The following is a 20,475-nucleotide window of genomic DNA, read 5'->3' on the forward strand; positions in this document are numbered from 1 at the left end:
AAGTTGGGAATAAATGCAGTGAATAGTTGAAGTCCCAACACAGATCTTTGTGTAACGTCACGAGTCACATTCTGACAATTAGATTACTTGCCCATTATCCCTACTCTCTGTCTCCTGCGCTCAGCCAATTTCCGAACCAGGTCAATAACTTTCCTTCATTTCCATGAGTTTCAGCTTTAGGTATAATCTCTTATGAGGGATTGTATTGAATGCCTTCTGGAAGTCCATATAAATAAAATACATAGACATTTCGCTGTTCACTACATTAGTCACCTCTTCAAAAAATTCAATCATGTTTTTCAGGCATGATCTACCCTTTAAAAATCCATGCAGGCTCTCTCTGATCAGCTGAAATTTTCAAGGTGTTCAGTCACCCTAACATTAATTATGGATTCTCGTAATTCACCAACAGCAGTTGTTGGACTAACTGGTCTATAATTCCCTGCTATTCCTCTTTCACCTTCCTTCGACAGCAGAGTGACATATGTCATTTCCCAATCAAAACGAACAATTGCTGAATTGAGAGAACTTTGGAATGTTATAGTTGGGGCATCAGCAATGTCCTCACCTGCTTCCCTTAAATGCCCTGGGATGGAAACCATCTGGTCTTGGGGATTTGCCTCTCATTAATGCCATTATTTTCTTCATTACTATTATTTTGCTTATATTAATTTTGATAAGCCCCATCCATGATTCAATATTAATTTCCTTAACATGTTATCCTGTTCTCCTACTGTAAATACCAATGCAAGTGATTATTCAACATGTCTGCATTTCCTTATTTTTTATTTACAATATCATCACTATCGGTTTTCAAGGGCCCCACATTGCTCCTGACCAACCTCTTTTTCATAATATTATTGTAAAAATGGGTTGATTTTGATATCTGTTGTAAGATTGTTTTCATATTCCCTCTTTCTAATTCTTACTGTCCATTTTGTCACCCTTTGTTGTTATTTGTGTCTTTCCTATTCTCCAGAATCGGTGCTAGTTTTTGAAATTTTGCATGGTTCCATGTATCTTTTGTCATCCATGGCTGTTTGTTTTGGCTCTTATAACTCCTGACCATTAAGGGTACAAACTGGTTCTGTATCATGTTAAATTACTTTTTGAACACCTGGCACTGATCTTATATTAGTTTACCTACTAACAGATTTACCCAGTTTACAGTGGAATATCTCTGTCTTATTCCATTGAAGTCAACCTTAACTAGTACATTTGAAGTTGTTTCATGCTTCTCCTTTTCAAGTATATTATGATCAATATTAGATAAATGTTCATGAACTGTTAGGCTGTTAACTTAATCTGATGCATATTTCATTATTAAATATAATATGGCCAGTGTTCCATGAAATGGAACCTCTCTTTCCAACACCACTTCTTCAATCATGTGTTAACCTCTCTAATCTGCAGACCCCATGCTAAGATGCCTATGGCTCAAATAATAATCTGGAAGTTATAACCCTTGAGGCCTTATTTAAATTCAACTCCTAATTCCTGTTACCCTCTTAACAGGACCTCTTACCTACTCTTTCCCATATTATGGGTCCCAATATAGACCACAATATTTGGACCCTCGCCCTCCCTCTCCAATATTCTTTCAAGCTAGTTTGAGTTGTTGCTCACCCTGGCACCAGATAGACGACAGCATGTGGGGCTCTCGATCCTGCTTGCAAAGGATGCTGTTGGTCCCCCGCATTCTTGAATCCCCTAAAACTACCACATTACACTTACCCTCCTGCTCCCTTTGGACAGCCTTCTTAATCCTAATTTCCATGATTCTGGCTGTCCTTCTGACAGTTTTGAACCTTATCCTCACAGGTAAAAACTCATTGTGCCAGTTGGATAACATCAGTTTTTCCGAATTATCATTCTCTATCTCACTTGGGTTCTCCTTACCCTGTACACAATCGCTCACACCAACCCAGTTCTGACCCTGCACATCTTTACAAGGTGGAACTGAGGTCTGGAACAAATGGTCCAGATGCTCCTCCCCCACCCTTAGATATCGGAGTGTCATCAACTCTCACTGTAGCTCAAGGAGTCCGAACCGGAAAGATTTGAAGCGGAGACACCTACTGCAGCCATGTTTGCTCAGGACAGTCTCGCTGTCGACAAACTTCCACATACTGACATTTAGACACATAACCTGTTCTGCCATGTCTTACCCCACTGTCAACAAATTCTCAGTTTCCCACCCTGTTCATGATACACTTGGTTCACGCTGTGATCTGTGATTGCGCTCAATGCTTCAGCTCTTGCATTCTTATATAGTAACAGAATGAATCTCACACTGCTGCAATGTATCGTCGGCACTCACAAACTCAGCAAAAATATGCAGCAACAGAATGTAAGTTTAAAGACTTTGAAATTTCATTTAAACCATAATGGACATTGGAATTGAAGCCAAGATCATATTGAATGGCAGAGCAGGCTCGATGGGCCTACTTCTGCTCCTATTTCTTGTGTGTTCTTGTGACATTCTTTAATTTTTCTGCTTAGTTCCATCGGCTATCAATAGTCCTTCCATGGACCTGTCATCAGAATTCAGCTAAGTTAGGCATTTCTTTACATTTTAAATGCACATGATTTATTCCTATATAGTATAAACTATAACAGGGATTGCACTTTGCATTAAAACACCTTTTGTAGTTGTGCCACTTACAATACAAAGGATTAATATTTCAGTGCATAGTCCATCCTCATTAAAGACAGGTTGCCTGATCATTCATTTGTTGTTGTGAGGACCTTGCTCTGTGAAAATTGGCTGTTGGTGTTTGCCTGCTGGACGTTACCACATATAAAAATTAATTGATTGATTGTAATCTGATTTTGGATATTCTGAGAATGCGATAAGGTGTTATATGAATGTGAGTTTTTTTCTTTCTTTGAGCCCTGTAAGAAGATTTGTTACATGGTTTGCAGACCATTTCTCAAAACTTTCTTGTTGATTTTGGTCTTGCTTTTGCTGTGTGACGCAGTGGCGCAGTGGTTAGCACCACAGACTCACAGCTTTAGCGACCTGGGTTCAATTCTGGGTATTGCCTGTGTGGAGCTTGCAAGTTCTCCCTGTGCCTGTGTGGATTTTTGCCAGGTGCTCTGGTTTCCTCCCACAGCCAAAGACTTGCAGGTTAATAAGTAAATTGGCTATTATAAATTGCCCCTAGTATAGGTAGGTGGTAAAGGAATTGAGGGAAGGTGGGGATGTGGTAGGAATATGGGATTAATGTAGGATTAGAAAAATGGGTGGTTGATGGTTGGCACAGACTTGGTGGGCCGAAGGGCCTGTTTCAGTGCTGTATCTCTAAAAAAATAAATAATTTAGCTTTACAGGAATATATGTGGCAAATGTGATCCAATTTTATTTTTCCAACAAAAGATCTCACAGTTGTAATCAGATCATAATGGATTTCCCCACTGCAATACTAGAGGATGACACACATGTTGGATAAGAAGCAATGCCAGAAGGGCCAAAAAGAAGAGCTTGTAATTTCAGACAGTGACATAATTTTTTTCTGCTGCAGAGACACAAGTCAGGAGGGACCAGCAGTTTGGGGTTCAGAACAGGACACTGACCTCTTCAGCAGGAAGTGAAAGCAACGTAGAAGAAGGTCGCAGTGGCAGTCATCCCGACTCCTCTGCAGCAATGCAAAAAATGATGAGCTTATCGGAACAGCAAAGGCAAGACTCCTTCCTGCACTCAATATACTCACGTTTACATAGAATTACATAGAACGTACAGCGCAGAAACAGGCCTAATTGGTTTATTCTGGTATTTAAGCTCCATACAAAACTCCTCTCACCCTACTTCATTTAACAATATCAGCATATTCTCTGGTATTAGCATAACATTTAAACATTAGAGACAGCCTCAGTAATGACCAGAAACATGACTTAAGGAACCAAATGCTACATTTCTATCATTATCAGCACCCAGCGGAAATTGCAACATTAAGATGAACCCTCTTGAAGTGACACACATTCACATCCTTCTCCAAATATCAACATTTGAGCTGTGCAGATCTGTTGTTATCAGAAGCTGATGGGTGGGGCGTTTAGAAGGCACAATGGGCTGAATTTTACAGACCCCCCAACATCAGGGGTCATGGATGGGGGAGCATACCTCTGGCAGAGGCCGCCATGGGCTTTGACACCTGGAAGGCCCAACCCGATATTGCCAGAGTTGGCGAAGCCTCGTGGCGGCACCCCACCGCTCGGCAATATGAGACAAATTTAAATGTGTAAATTCATTTAAAATAAAGGAATAAATTACCTTCGCGCTCTCGCCGTCCATTCCAGTGTGATGTTGGTGCTGGTGACTGGCACGCCCATGCCTTTGGATCCACTTTGGCTGGGGATCCAAGGCGGACACTGGTAGGAAGCGGGGAGCAGGTAGGTTTTTCTGTGCACGAGTGGGGAGAGCAGGGTCAAAGTCATTTCATTGGTGTAGGGGGTGATGAGAAGGGGTAAAGTGTAAAGTTTATGAAATTTGCGGGGGGAATTGTTTGAGACAATGCTATCGTAATTGTGACATGCGCAACCTCAAGACTGACAGTGTGCTCTTCCCATTGTATCATCCAGGTCAACACTCTGGATCGGTCCCGGTGGCCCACAACACCTCTCCCACCTCGGAGGAAGAGAGCACACATACCACAAGTGCAGATACTGTCACCTCAGTGGGTATCCGGTCAGCCATAGAGTCTGAGTCACAAGCTGGTGAGAGCTTGTCTGAGGCTGAGACAGCTGAGGCCCCTTACAGACAGAGGGCTGTGGGTGGCCATGCCCATGCTGAGTCCCAGGCTACTGATGTCCCTCTGTTGTGGACAGCACAGGACATGCTGGAGCTGCAGCAGCAGTCCTGACAACATCTGGTGGAGATGTCACAGGCCATGCGCAACCTTGAGCAGGCGATGAGGGTGTCCATCCAGGCCATGACAGCTGCCATGTCCCAGGCATTCGAGCACATGGCTTCATCCATAGAGACAATGACGGCCCTCCTGGTGAGCCTGATTCCATTAATACGCGCTGACCTGCAATCCCTCACTGAGGCCATCACATCCTCAAATCAATGGCAAGGCGAGAGAGAGACCAGGGGCATGGAGACTGTCCCTGCCCCTGGTGCTTCCTGGGAGAGCAGAAGGATTCAAATGAGCCTTCTGATGGAGGAGGCAAGGTTGAGCGCCATATCTGGGGTCCCCCCACTGCGGGTGATTTCAATGAGGACGTCGGCCCCTCTGCCTCTCCGCCGGTTACTCAAGCTCCAGCAGCCACGACATCTGAGGAGAGTTCTGCGCTGACGCAGGATTTCCCCAGCGAGTCGGGACCCTCCAGACCTCATGCGTGCAGAGGACGAACGCCAAAGTCATCCACAGCCAAAGGGTACTCAGATCAGCAGCCTTCCTCCAGTCAGGCTGCTAGCGCAGAGGCTGCACCACGAAGGAGCACTTGCAACCATTTCAAAACAATACTGTGACACAAATGGGTATGCACAGGTGCAATTACACTGTAAAAAGTTAAATCACGAAATGTTATTTACTAACATGTGTGTTGTTTTTACTACGTGAATGACAAGTGCCAGTATGTACTGCTCGTGTCTGTTCTCGTTACAAAATTAGCTTTTCAGAATTGCCAATATATGGAGTAACATCATTGGCATGCCACTCATGTGCATCTCCACGGATGCATTAACATGGACAATGGCTCAGTCTGCTGCTACCTCTAATGATTGAGACAAAGATGTTGCAGTTGTGGACTGCTGCACAACTGGTGAATGAGGGTGCAGTGTGGCTTGCAGAGCACATGGTGGTTCCTATGGCGTGGAGAACCTTTGATCAATAAGGATTTGCCATTCATCTCTTGCTCACTGCTCTCCCTGCATGTGGCGCCTGGCTGCTCTCAGTCCTCCCATGCGCCTTTCCTGCTGTAAGTCCTCAGCGTCCGAGGATGAGTCCTGCTCATATCTCTCCTCATCCTGCAAGGCCTCCCCCCTTTTGTTTGCATAGTTGTGCAGAGCACAGCAAACGGCAAAGATGAGAGCTATCCTATCCGGCTCGTAGTGCAGGGCAGCACCCGATCTATTCACGCAGCAGAAGCACATTTTCAGCATGCCGATCGCCTGTTCAATGGTGGCTCTTGTAGCTCCATGGCTGACATTGTATCCCTCCTCTGCAGCAATGGTGGGTTGTCTCACTGGTATCAGAAGCCATGTCTGCAAGGGGTAGCCCTTGTCTCCAAGAAGCCACCCTTCCATCTGAGCTAGTTCAGTGAACAACAACGGCAGCTGGGACTGGCACAGGACGAAGGCATCATGGCAGCTGCCTGGAAAGTGGCTGCAGATTTGCATGAAACATTTCCATTGATCGCATACTAGCTGTACATTAATTGAGTAGAAGCCCTTACGGTTTACATATTCAGCTGGTTGCCCAGCGAGAGCTTTGATGGTCACATGGGTGCAGTCTATGACCCCTTGAACCTGTGGGAATCCTGCGATGGAGCTGAAACCGATGGCCCTCCAGGCCTGGCTCTCAGGGTCAGTCGTGAGGTGAACGTAGTCACCAGCCCTTCAGTACAGGGTATTGGTGACCTCCCTGATGCAGCAGTGCACTACTGATGGTGTGACCCCACAAAGGTCTCCGGTAGGCCCCTGAAATGATGCAGACACATAAAAGTTAAGAGCCGCTGTCACTTTGAGGGTCACAGGCACAGGATATCCCCCGAAGCCCATGGGCTGCTGGTCATCATTGAGCAGGACACAGAGGTGTCACCATCTCTCTCAACATCTGCAGTTGCCTCTGACACTGGCACTCTGACATCTGCAGGTATGTCATATGGGACCAGTAGATGAGTGGCGATCTGTAGTGGCGAGCTCTCCTTGGGGGCTGCTGCTGCTCACACCCGGGGCCTCTACGTGGGCTGCACCTGCCTGCTGGTTTTGCCTGCGGTGCATATGGATCCTCACGGCAAGCGGATCAATGAATATAGGGTGAACCGCCCCATCTCCAAGTTGCAATTAAACCCGGTTCCTTCACTTCTTTGAAGGTACCTAACAGGGCAGTGATTGATGTTGACTGGTACATCAGGTGCTTTCATGCATCAAATATGTAGCATTGTATGGCATTGTCCGTTTTAGCTCCCGCTAAGAGTGGCACAGCATGACCATATTCAGATTGTAATGGATGCATCAATTGGCAGACCAGCCAGATAAAGTTTACATGCCTACTGTTTCTGGCACTCTCCACACACGCAGGCTAACTGGAGTGCCATTGCTCCCTCACTCACACAAACAATCAATGGCGCAGAGCGGGCACTCTTTACGGATGGAGGGTATGCAGTACCTCGCTACACGTCAGCTGAGTTGTGCCCCCGGTAATATCATCCCACCTCCCTGCATGCCTGCTGTGTTGTGCCCCCAGTAATACTGTCTCCCTTCCCACCTCCCTTCATGCCTGCAGAGCTGTGCCCCCAATAATACCATTCCCCCCCACCTCAACCTCCGTACAAACGCTTGCAGTTGAGACCTGTCTCGCAAGACTTACCTGCAAAGGCTCTGATGACTGCAACTGCTGTCCCGCCGGCTTTTATAAGTCGTGAACGGCATGGCACGTGAGAGACGCCTGTTTACAAGAAGATGCCAAACTGAGAAGTAAGAGGCCGCGGGCTGCATAATGAGGCAAGATAAGTAGCGCCGTCGGGGTGTGCGGGGTGGGGTGGGGGGCGCCCCAAGGCCCTGTGGCCCTGCTACTGTCTGCAATATGGGGCACAGCCTTTCCGGCGTCATGGAGCATGGCGGGCCTCCCCGGAAGTATTTTCCGGGCCCCCCTGCCACGACCCTGACATCGGGGAGGGGGGGCTGGTAAAATTCAGCCCGTGATGTCATTACCTCACTACCCACAGTCAAAAGGCAAAACTGAGAATGCTGTCAAGACTATGAAACAATTCTTCATCAAATGCAACGTTTCCGGTCAATCAGAACTTATAGTTCTGATGAAAATTCACGGACCTGAAATATTGGGCTGAATTTTACCAGCCCCTGATGTCAGGTGTCGTGGTGGAGGTGCTGGAAAGTATTTCTGGGAGAGGCCCACCACACTCCCCGATGCCGAGAAGGCACCAGCCCATATTGTTGGCGGTGGTGGGTTTCGGAGCGGCCCTCCGCCACTCAGCGGCAGCACCACAATTTAAATATTCAAAGCGCCACTTACCTTGCCTCATTGTGCACCCCGCTGCCTCTCAGATCACATTTCCGAATTTTTCTGTGAACGGGAGTCTCTCACGTGCCGTCCCATTCACGACTAAGAAAAGCCGGCGGCACAGCAGAAGTAGCAGTCATCAGAGTTGGTGCAGGTACGCCTTGCGAGACAGCTGTCAACTCTGCATGCATGTTGTTACGACTGAGGCAGGAAGAATGCACTATTAATTCAGTCCCACTGCTCAATAGGTCACAGCATATCAATAAATGGAATAGTGTAGGTCAGATGGTTTCACAGGTCGGCGCAACATCGAGGGCCGAAGGGCCTGTACTGCGCTGTAATGTTCTAATTCTAATTCTAATACATTTTCCCACTTACCGAAATAGCCAATTAAATACTCTGTTTGTCCCCAGAATAAAGTACACCAACCAGGTTTCTGTAATAAACAACAAAATTATCCATTTATTATAAAACCAAGTTTTAACTAAAAATTAAGTAAATATACATTTATACCAATTGAGATATTAAGGCTCCTTTTTTCCCCCCTGGCCCTCTTACACACACACATGCATGCAAAAACTGGTTAACTGGGAAAAAAAGGATTTTTGTTTACAGCTGTTTCAAGTGAATAAAAGGAATTTAAAAAAAATTTGATTGCAATGATCTGGAAGGAAGTTCTTTGGAGGTTTGGTGAGGTGTCCCAAAGTCAAATAGTTGAATGCCACTCATAGTCTTTCCAGGCGAGGAATGTGAAAAGGGGAACCCTGTCGTGGTTCTGGGAGGGAGGGCAAGGTGTGAGGGCAGAAGTGCCGGAAATGAATCGCACATGGTTGAAGGCCCTGTCAACCATGATGGTGGTGGGGGGGGGGGGGGGGGGTGGTGGTGGGAGGGGAGGTGGGGGGGAAGTGAAATCCTGTGTTGATAAAAAGGGAAGACCTATCAGAAGTGCTGTTGTGGAGCTTCCATTCAACCCCACCAGCCTTCACATCCAAAGGATCATCCTCCACCATTTCCGTCACCTCCAGCGTGATGCCACTACCAAACATATCTTCCCTTCTCTGCCCGTGTCATCATTCCAAAGGGATTGTTCCCTCTGTGACACCCTGGTCCACTCCTCCATCACCCCTGACACCTCGTCCCCTGCCCATAGCAGCTTCCCATGCAATCGCAGCAGGTGTAATACCTGCCTTTTTACCTCCTCTCTCCTCACCATCCAAGGCCCCAAACACTCCTTCCAAATGAAGCAGTAATTTACTTGTACTTCTTTCAATTTAGTATACTGTATTTGCTGCTCACAATGCGGTAGCCTTTACATTGGCGAGACCAAACGCAATTGGGAGACCGCTTTGTGAAACACCTCCACTCAATCTACAAGCATGAGCGTAAGCTTCCGGTTCCTTGCCATTTTAATTCACCACCTTGCTCCCATGCCAACATTTCAGTCCTGGACCGACTGCAGTGTTTCAGTGAACCTCAACGCAAGCTTGGTGGACAGCACCTCATCTTCCAATTAGGCACTCTACAGCCTTTTGGACTCAACATTGATTTCAAAAATATCAGAGCATCACTGCCCTTTTTATTTTGTTTTATTTTATTTAAATATGCTTTAAACATGTTTTTCAGGTTTTTGATTTTGGGCAGAGCTTTTCATTATTCTGCCATTAACACTCTCTCTGGACTAATGCTTTGTCTTTTAACACAACTATTAGAACTCTTAGTTTAGACAGGCATCAAGATCGGCGCAGGCTTGGAGGGCCGAATGGCCTGTTCCTGTGCTGTACTGTTCTTTGTTCTCTTTGCTTTTGTTCTGTGACATCTTTGTCATTTAATCTCATCTGTCCTCTGCCCTATATTACAAAATGGCTTCCAATTTTATAAAATGATTTAATGACTTGGGTTTCAAAACTGAAAAGGATTCCATTTAAAAAAAAAAGGTCACCAGAAGTTCTTTTAGACTTGGTTTGTAAACGGACCTTACTGGAATTCACCTGTCTTCAGGTAATTATGCATAAGGGGCTTTTTACCTGGCGGAGATGTTGACGGAGAAGTGGCAGGTCAAGATTCAAGGGATCGAGAGGCTGTACAATTGAGATATTGTTTTTTGGTTTTCTTTGGGCAATCTGTTGGGGTATGGACAGTGTTTTGAAAGGAGTTTTAAAAATCCATCTGCCAAGGACAAAACCCCAGCTTAGTCTTTTCCATCTCTATGGAAAGGATGCCAGCTTTCCCAGCTCTTTGAGAAACATTTAGATAAATAAATAAAGAAATTGATGTTGCATTCCACCTGAAAGGCCTGCTAGAAACTCCTGTTGCTGCATTTCTCCTGGAAAGCCTGACAATCTGATCTTCAATGTCCCCTGAAAAGTACAGTTCTAGAAAGATGCCAATGACAGCCATCCATGCATATTTGGCATTTTTGAGATGCCAAACCATAAAGGGACAACTGACATCTTTCCATATCTTCTCCTTCTTCTTCAGGTATTAGCAAGTATATGGCCAAAGTATTCTTTTTTGTCTTTTTTTTTGTAACAGAGCTCTAAAGAGAAAAGCTCTATTTTTTCAGTTAACCTGTGTGTGTATGTCTGAGGGACTGAGGTGAAAAGGAACTTTCATATTTCACTCAGTGTGTTAATGCTTTGCTTCATTACTGGTTATGTCTTGTTTTATAATAAACTGATAAGTTTGTTGTTTATTGAAGAAACCTGGCTGATCTATATTATTCTGGAATAAAGAGTAGAGTCTCTGATTGACCATATCAGTAACTGGGTAATCAATTAAATATATGTTGTGACCTGTGGAGAAGTGGAACTCGACAAGACCGTGCACTCCTGTCACCTCAGTTGTCACACCTATCATAAAACCTTCCATTTGTTCTTTTGCCCTCCTCCCGCTTTTCACTTGCTCAAAGCCTTCGCCAGTTCTGATTAAAGTCACAGACCTGAAATGTTAACTCCGTTTCTCTCTCCACAGATGCTGCCAGACCTGCTGAGTATTTCCAGCACTTTCTCTTTTATTAACCTGAATATTAAACTGGTGGAGACGAACCATTCAAACCTTGCAACCTTCGAACTCTGTCTGCACCAAGGCATATTCCCTGTTGTAGACTGTAGTGATCAGTGGTTTAATTGATCTGTATTTGATTCTTTTAGTCTGTGGACCAATTGATGCTCACTGTGCATAATAACTTAAGCCTAACAGGGAAGCTATTGTGGGTACAGAACTTTCAAGAAAGAACAGACAGAAATCTCCTCCAGCGACAGAGTAGAGAACTTTCTGGAAAGAGCAGAGATATCTCCTGAAGGAATTCAGTCACATTGCTGTCTCCCAGAGAACCACTGAATCAGCATCCACCTCTTCAAACCAGAAGCCTCAGGACTACTGAATTCATCCAACCTCCACAGATTATATACCTGTTTTATTTCTCTGGACTCTAATTCAACTAGTTTTTCCTTCCCCACTCTGTAACCTCTTTGTTTGGGCTGAATTTTACCAGCCCCCCGATGTCAGGGGTTGTGACGGGGTGGCCTGGAAAATACCTCCACGAGAGGCCCGCCATGGGCCTCGATGCCGGGAAGGGCCCGCCCCATATTACCGGTGGTGGCGGGGCCTTGTGGTGGCCCCTTCACTGCTTGGCAACGGCGCAGAATGTAAAATATTCTAAAAGCTGCTAATGAAGGAATAAATACTTAGCTTGTCATGCCAGCCATCCTGCTCCCATATTACAGTCAGTTGTCAGTACTCCCACGCTGTCTGATCCCCGACCAGTGAAGCATGGCAGAGCACTGGTGGGGAGGGGGTGAAGAAGGTCAGTTTTCATGGTAGGAGAGGGGGAGTGGGGAAAACTATTGCAATTGGTGGAGGGGATGGTGGGAAAGGGTTGAAGGTGAAAGTTAATAACGTTCGGGGGAGGAAGAGGTTGGGATCACATGGTAAGTTTTCTTGGGGGGGGACAGGGCAATTAATACATTGTTTAGTCATTGGGGAGGTTGGAGAGGGGCTTGATTCTTTCAGTAAATTTATAACTTTAATTGGATCATGTTTATATCTTTAAAAATTCGAGTGCAATGGAAGGGCTTGAAGCTCTTTAAAAATGGCACAAGTGCTAGCGCAGTGGTGCCAGACACCATTACTGAGAATGGAGCTCCTACTCCCTCCACATCATTGGTGGGGGGGTGCTGCGCCCCATCCAAGTAAATGAGCCGCCGCGCTAAATATCACGACAGCTCCACAGAATAAATCTCGCGTGTGTGTCCGGCCATTTTTGAAGCTCGTCGCTGAGATCGGCGGCGAGCTGGTAAATTGCAGCTGTGTGTATGTGTGTGTGTGCGTGTGTGTGTGTGAAAGATGGAACGTATTTTATTATTTTACTTAGATCAGTTTAAGCACAATAAAGTTAAAATCTTTCTTTGTTAAACTCGAGAAAACCTGTCCAATTGTCTCTTTCTATGATCACAGTACATAAACAGCTAAATGCTCACTGAATTGGCGAGTATATCCACTTAAAAAGAAATAAATCTGTTGTGGTCAAAAAAGGAGAGGGAACAGAGAGGAGCCCTTTGACCGCTCCTCACCTGATCATAACAACACCTAAATAAAATGCTTGTGCTCTTTACCACAAATCATGGCTACGCTTACTATCTTAAAGAGATAAGGAGACAGAGACATGTTTGGATGGATAGGAGTACAGTAAGGATTAGTATGTGGCTGAAGGAATACAGTGGTTACGCTGGCAAAAGTTAGCCGAAGAATAATTTGTAAAGATAACAGTAATATATTTAAATTTTTAAAAATAAAAGAAGTCAATACATACAAACATGCAAACATATGAACATACAAATTAGGAACAGAAGTAGGTCATTCGGCCCCTCGAGCCTACTCCATGATTCAAGAAGATCATGGATCTGTTTGTGTTTCAAATTCCACACTCCCATCTACCGCTGATAACCTTTGATTCCCTTGCCTCACAAGAATCTATCTACTTCTGCCTTAAAAATATTCAATGACCCCGCCTCCACCACCTTCTGAGGCAGAGAGTTCCAAAGTCGTACAACCATTTGAGAAAAAAGATTTCTCCTCATCCTTGTCCTAAAAGGGCAACCCCTAATTTTAAAACAGTGCCCCCTAGTTCTGGACTCACCCACAAAATGAAACATCCTTTCCAGAACAACCTTGTCAAGACCATTCAAGATCTTATAAACTTCAATTAAGTCTCCCCTCACTCTTCTAAACTCCAGTGTAAACAAGCCCAGTCTGCCCAAACTTTCCTTATAAGACAACCCCTTTCATTCCAGGTATCAATCTAGTAAACCTTCTCTGAACCACTTCCAATGCATTTCCATCCTTCCTTAAACAAGGAGATCAAAACTGCGCACAGTATTCAAGATGTGGTCTCACCAATGCCCTGTATAACTGAAGCATAACATCCTTACTTTTATTTTCAATTCCTCTCGTAATAAAGGATAGCATTCTAGCAACCTTCTTTATAACCTGCTGTTACCTGCATACTAACTTTTTGTGACTCATGCACTAGAACACCTAGCTCCCTTTGCACCTCGAAATTCTGCACGTCGTTCTCTGTTTAAGTCATACTCTGCTTTTTTATTCTGCCTGCCAAAGTGAACAACTTTGCATTTTCCCACATTATCCTCCATCTGCCAGATTTTTGCCCACTCACTCAACCTATCTATATTGGTCTGCAACCTCCTTATGTCCTCTTCACAACATACTTTCCTACCTATCTTTGTGTCATCTGCAAATTGACCTACCATGCTATTGCTCGCCTCATCCAAGTCATTGATATAAATTGCAAAATGTTGAGGCCCCAGCACAGACCCCTGTGAGACTCCACTCATTGCATGCCGCCAATTATGCATACAATCTGTTTTCTGCCAGCCAGCCAATCTTCTATACATGCTAATATATTATCCCCTACACCATGAGCTCCTACTTTGTGCAATAACCTTTTATGTGGCACCTTGTCAAATGCCTTCTGGAAATCCAAGTCCAGTCCGTCAACAGGCTCCCCTTTATCCACAACACATGTTACATCTTCAAAGAACTCTAATAAATCGGTTAAACATGATTTCCCTTTCGCAAAACCATGCTGACTCTTACCGATTACCTTGAGTTTTTCGAAGTGCCCAGCTACAACCTCCTTAATGATCGATTTTAATGATCGATTGAATCGACACATGACCAGGCAACTACAGTTCTTTATCATGCATGCCTCAGGCCAGATATATTCTCATGTTTAACTTTGGTGTTTTTGAGTCTATAAAGTTTATAAATTTGAACCTTAACACATGTTTTTAACTGTGGCCTCAACTTTGTTCCAGTTCCAAAAGATTTGTCCGAATTTATCTAATTTTCCAATGCCAACCTCAATTTATTTAACAGTCAGAGATTCTACACGGAGAGGACATAACCTGCAATTTAGAAAACGGAGTGTGAAAAGACAGTTTCAATCTCAATATTTGATGTAAAGAGTGGTGAGTGTGTGAAATGAGCTGCCAAGAGAAACAACAGTGTTGACTGTAGGAGCAGATTTAAGAGAGAGTTGGATATGTTTCTGAACAAAAACTTGATAGAAGGGTATAGATGTTTTGTGCGGGGAAATATTTGATAGATATTGGGACCGAACAGATTAGTCTGCAATACATTTTAAGCTTCTGTACATTCCTATATAACTGAGGCTGCATTTTACATGTTCGGCGCTGCAATCGGTGGTAGACGTAAACTGTAGCAGTAAGCTCGCGAAGACCACACTTTGAGATCCGCCGCGATATTAAACATGGCAGCTCATTTAAAAGGCTTGGGCGGACCACACCACCCCCTCCTCCACCACCACCACCCCCCCCACCCCTGATGACATGGAGGGGGCGGGCGGTCCATCCCAGGTCGTGATGACAGGCACCATTGCGCATGGGCGAGACACCATTTTTAAAGGGCTTCGAGTCCTTCCATTTAATTTAAACATTAAAAGAAAAGTGATTTTAAAAAATTTAATAAATTGATCCTGACCCGCTCCTACCCACACCCTGATGACTATAAAATTCATTACTTGCCCTATCCCCCAGCAAAACACTTACCTTGTGCTCCCAATCTTTCCCCCCCAAATTTCATTAACTTTAATCTTTAGCCCTCCTACCCGATGTCGAAACCCGTAGCAAGCCTCTCCTGGAGACATTTTCCGGCGCCCCCACCACATCCTCTGACGTCGGTGGTTTGTAAAATTCGTCCCCTTATTTCCTCTCACGACCAGCACCTTTAGTGAATTTACTTTTCTCACCTGCATAATTTTTACTCCTGCTTTCCTGTGGTAGTGACTACACCAACAACAACTTGCATTTTAATAGTGCCTTTAACATAGTGAAATGTCCCAAAGCATTCCACTGGAGCATTATCAAACAAAATGTGACACTGAGCCACATAAGGAGATATTAGAGCAGATGGAAGAAGCTTGGTCAAAGAGCTAGGCTGTAAGGGATTTCTTAAGGAAGAAAAAGGGGAAGAGAGGTGAAGAGATTTCAGGAGGGAATTCCAGAGCTTAGAGTCTTGGCAGTTGAAGGCACGGCCAACAAGGGTGGAGCGATTAAATTCAGGGATGCTTAAGTGGCCAGAATTAGAGGAGCACAGATATTTTGCAGGATTGTACGGCTGGCAGAGGTTGCAAAGATAGAAAGGGAGAAGATAATGAAGAGCTTTGAAAATATGTATGAGATTTAAAGTTGAGGTATTGCTTAACCAGGAGCCAATGTGAGTTTACCAGCACAAGGGTGATGGGTGAACACTAGACTTGGGGTGAGTTAGGCAATGGGCAACAGAGATTTATACAAGCTTAGGTTTATGAAGGATGGAAGAGGGGAGGCCAGCCAGAGTGTATTCGAATAGTCAAGTCCAGAGGTAACAAAGGCATGGATGAAGGTTTAAGCAGCTGATGAGCTGAAACAGAGATGGAGTCGAGTGATGTTACAGGATTCATGCACGAGATTTAGGTTTCACTGGCAAGGCCAACATTTATTGCTCATTCTGAATTGCCCTTGAGAAGGTGGTGATGAGCCACCTTCTTGTCCAGCTGCAGTTCATGTAGCATAGGTGCACCCACTGTGCTATTTAGGAGGGAGTTCCAGGATTTTGATCCAGCCACGATAAAGGAATGGCAATATATTTCCAAGTCAGGATGATGTTTGATTTGGAGGGGATTTTGCAGTTGTTGGTGTTCCCATGTGTCTACTGCCCTTCTTCTAGATGGTAGAGGTTGTGGTTTAGAAAGTGCTGTGGAAGGAACCTTGGTGAGTTGTTGCAGTCCATCTTGTAGATGTTACACACTACTGCCACTGGGTGCTGGTGGTAAAAGGAGTGAATGTTTAAGGTGGTAAATGGGGTACCAATCAAGTGAGCTGCTTTCTCCTGGTTGGTGCCGAAGTTCTTGAGTGTTGTTGAAGCTGCACTCATCCAGCCAAGTGGAGAGTATTCCGTCACACTCCTGACTTGTAGATGATGAACAGACTTGGGGAGTTTTAAGGTGAGTTACTAACCACAGAATTCCCAGCCTCTGACCCGCTCTTGTAGCCACAGTATTAATATGACTGGTCCCCAATTAAGTTTCTGGTCAATGGAACCCACGCACCATCCCCCACCCCCCCGCCCCCACCAGGATGTTAATGGTGGGAGAATTCAGCAATGGTAATGCTGTTCAGCCTTAAGGGGAGATGATTTGATTCTTTTTTGTTGTAGAACATCTCAAGGGCAATTAGGGACGGGCAATAAATGATGGCCAAACCAGCGACGCCCACATCCCAGGAATAAATGAAAAAAAAATATTGTCATTGCCTGGTACTAGTGTGGCTTGACTGGTACTTGCCACTTATCAGCCCAAGCACGAATGTGGTTCAGATCTTGCTGCATGCAGGTATGGACTGCTTCAGTATCTGAGGAGTTGTAAATGGTGGTGAACACAGTAACATCGTCAGAGAATATTTCCATTTCTGACCTTATGTTGGAAGGAAGATCATTCATGAAGCAGCTGAAGATGTTTGGGCCTAGGACACCCTGAGGAACTCCTGTAGCGATGTCCAGGGACTGAGACCATTGACCTCCAAGAACCACAACCATCTTCCTTTCAGAATCACAGAATTGTTACAGTGCAGAAGGAGGCCATCTGGCCTATCGTGTCTGCACCAGCTCTCCGAAAGAGCAATTCACTCAGTTCTATTCACCCGCCTTCTCCCTGTATGACTCCAGCAAATGGAGAGATTTCCCCAATTTCCATTGACGTCAATTTTACTAAGGATCTTTGATGCCGCACTCAGACAAATTCTGTCTTGATGTCATGGGCAGTCATTCGCAATTCACCTCTGGCATTTAGCTGTTTTGTCCATGTTTGGACCAAGGTTGTAATGAGGTCTGAAGCTGAATGGTCCTGGCAGAACCTAAACAGAGCATTGGCAAGCATGTTATTGCTGAGTATATCGTTTGATAGTATAGTCAACAACTCCTTCTATAAATTTTCTGAAGATTGATAATGGGCTAATGGGGAAGCAATTGGCTGAATCGGATTTGTCCTGCTTTTTCTGGACAGGACGTACCTGGGCAATTTTCCAATTATCGGGCAGGTGCCAGTGTTGTAGCTGTATTGAAGCAGTTTGATTTGGGGAGCAGCCAATTCTGGAGCATGTTTTCAGTACTGCAGCTGGGATGCTGTCAGGGCCCATAGCCTTTGCTGCATCTAGTGCCTTCAGTCATTTTGTGATATTAGGTGGAGTGAATCGAATTGGTTGAAGACTGGAATCTGTGATGCTGGGGACCTCAGAGGTAGACCGAGATGGATCATCAACTTGGCACATCTGGCTGAAGATGGTTGCAGATGCTTCAGCCTTCTCTTTTGCACTGACGTGCCTGGATTCCACTATCATTGAGGATGGAGATATTTGCGGAGCCTCCTTCTCTGGTCAGGTGGGCCAGCTGCAAAGTGCACTTCTACCAGCCAGAGACATCAGAACCACAAGTTCACCCGGATGACAACTGAATTACCAGACCCCACAGACTTATTTTTACTTGTTCTGGACTCTAATCCAATCCAAACTATTCTTCATCATTCTGAAGCTTATTTGCATGTGTATGTGTGTGTATGTGTGATTCTCCTGTGTGTGAGTGTGACGTTGGTGCATAGTTTTATTATTTTACTTAGATCGTGTTTAGATTTTAAGTACAGCAAAATAATCTCTTTCTTGTTTGAACTCAAGAAAAACTGTCTTGATTCGTTCTTTTATGATCACAGCAAAGGTAAAAGATTATGCATTCACTGAATTGGTAAGCACGCCCACTGTTTTAAAGATATAATCCCTGTTGTGGTCAACCCAGGAGAGGGACAAGAGGAGACCCTTGCGACCCCTCCTCACCTGATCATAATACAGTGGTGGGACCGAGAGAGATGATGGTGAGTTCGAGCTGGATATTGTTCGTGTTCATGTGGAACTTGATTTTTTTTTTGGATGATGTTGCTAAGGAGCAGCACAAAGATGAAGAATAGGAGGGGGCTTATGATAAATCCATGTGGGATTTATTCGGAAGCAGAGAGTGCGAGCGAGTGATCAGCTGGGAAGGTCAGTTTCAACTTATACTTAATTTCCTTTTGTTTTCGGCGGACCAGGGGGCTTCTGGGTAAGTAAAAAGCCTATATATTTGGGCCGTTTAAAATAACTTACCTGTCATTGTAGCAGCTTATTCGGAAGCAGAGAGTGCAAGCAAGTGATCAGCTGGGAAGATCAGTTTCAACTTAAACTTAATTTCCTTTTGTTTTCGGTGGACCAGGGGCTTCTGGGTAAGTAAAAAGCCTATATATTTGGGCCATTTAAAATAACTTACCTGTCATTGCAGCAGCTTATTCGGAAGCAGAGAGTGCGAGCGAATGATCAGCTGGGAAGGTCAGTTTCAACTTAAACTTAATTTCCTTTTTTTTTTGGCGGACCAGGGGGCTTCTGGGTAAGTAAAAAGCCTATATATTTGGGCCATTTAAAATAACTTGCCTGTCGTTGCAGCAGCTTATTCGGAAGCAGAGAGTGCGAGCAAGTGATCAGCTGGGAAGGTCAGTTTCAACTTAAACTTAATTTCCTTTTGTTTTCGGCGGACCCGCGGGGTTCTGGGTAAGTAAAAAGCCTATATATTTGGGCTGTTTCTGAATCCGAGACACTACACGTGTAGTGTCTCCTACACGTGTAGTGTCTCCCACCCGCCCTCCTCCCCTAACCAAATAAAAAGGACTCGGTGGTGTGTAGATAAGGTAAGGCTTTTTCTATTTCTCTTTTTTTTTTACCGTGTAATAGGCAAAAAATTTTCGTTCCTTTTTCATTTATCGAAGTGAAGACAAAGTTAAGCTTAAGATTAAAAATGGCAGGAGATCTCAGAACCATGTTATGCTCCCCTTGCTCAATGTGGGAGCTCAGGGACACGGCTGATGTCCCTGACTCCTTCACGTGCAGGAAGTGTGTCCACCTGCAGCTCTTGTTAGACCGCATGACGGCTCTGGAGCTGCGGGTGGACTAACTTTGGAGCATCCGCGATGCTGAGGAGGTCGTGGTTAGCACGTTTAGCGAATTGGTCACACCGCAGATTAGGATTGCTGAGGGAGAAAGGGAATGGGTAACCAAAAGGCAGAGAAAGAACAGGAAGGCAGCGCAGGTGTCCCCTGCGGTCATCTCCCTCCAAAACAGGTATACAGTTTTGGATACTGTTGAGGGAGATGGCTCACCAGGGGAAGGCAGCAGTAGCCAGGTTCATGGCACCGTGACTGGCTCTGCTGTTCGGAAGGGCGGGAAAAAGAGTGGAAGGGCTATAGTCATAGGGGATTCGATTGTAAGGGGAGTAGATAGGCGGTTCTGTGGTCGAAAACGAGACTCCCGAATGGCATGTTGCCTCCCAGGTGCACGGGTCAGGGATGTCTCAGATCGGCTGCAGAACATTCTGAAGGGGGAGGGTGAACAGCCAGTTGTTGTTGTGCACATAGGCACCAATGATATAGGTAAAAAACGGGATGAGGTCCGACAAGCAGAATTTAGGGAGTTAGGAGCCAAGTTAAAAAGTAGGACCTCAGAGGTAGTAATCTCAGGATTGCTACCAGTGCCACGTGATAGTCAGAGTAGAAATGAAAGAATAGTCAGGATGAATGTGTGGCTTGAGAGATGGTGCAGGAGGGAGGGGTTCAGAATTTTGGGACATTGGGACCGGTTCTGGGGGAGGTGGGACTATTACAAACTGGACGGTCTACACCTGGGCCGGACTGGAACCA

The 20,475-nt window shown here is 45.0% G+C and overlaps 1 protein-coding gene across 1 annotated transcript; it reads right to left on the bottom strand.

The window, feature by feature from the left end:
- Positions 1–5,860: 5,860 nt before the first annotated feature.
- LOC137375714 (putative nuclease HARBI1) lies at positions 5,861–8,380 on the bottom strand. The gene is made up of 3 exons (XM_068043097.1): positions 8,274–8,380; positions 7,536–7,613; positions 5,861–6,560 (listed from the first exon to the last, which is right to left on the bottom strand). The coding sequence occupies exons 1-3, from the start codon at positions 8,378–8,380 to the stop codon at positions 5,861–5,863; spliced, it is 885 nt and encodes a 294-aa protein (XP_067899198.1).
- Positions 8,381–20,475: the final 12,095 nt, after the last annotated feature.

This window comes from Heterodontus francisci, chromosome 12, assembly GCF_036365525.1.
Source record: "Heterodontus francisci isolate sHetFra1 chromosome 12, sHetFra1.hap1, whole genome shotgun sequence".
Classification (NCBI taxonomy): Eukaryota; Metazoa; Chordata; class Chondrichthyes; order Heterodontiformes; family Heterodontidae; genus Heterodontus; species Heterodontus francisci.

Excerpts from the sequence above, each read along its gene's own strand:
- LOC137375714 (XM_068043097.1), bottom strand. The coding sequence starts at position 8,380 with ATGCATGCAGAGTTGACAGCTGTCTCGCAAGGCGTACCTGCACCAACT. Across the intron at positions 7,614-8,273 it reads AGTCGTGAATGGGACGGCAC|GCGTCTCTCACGTGCCATGC; the intron begins GTGAGAGACTCC and ends TCTTGTAAACAG. Across the intron at positions 6,561-7,535 it reads AGTCATCAGAGCCTTTGCAG|GGCTGGTGACTACGTTCACC; the intron begins GTAAGTCTTGCG and ends CCTGTACTGAAG.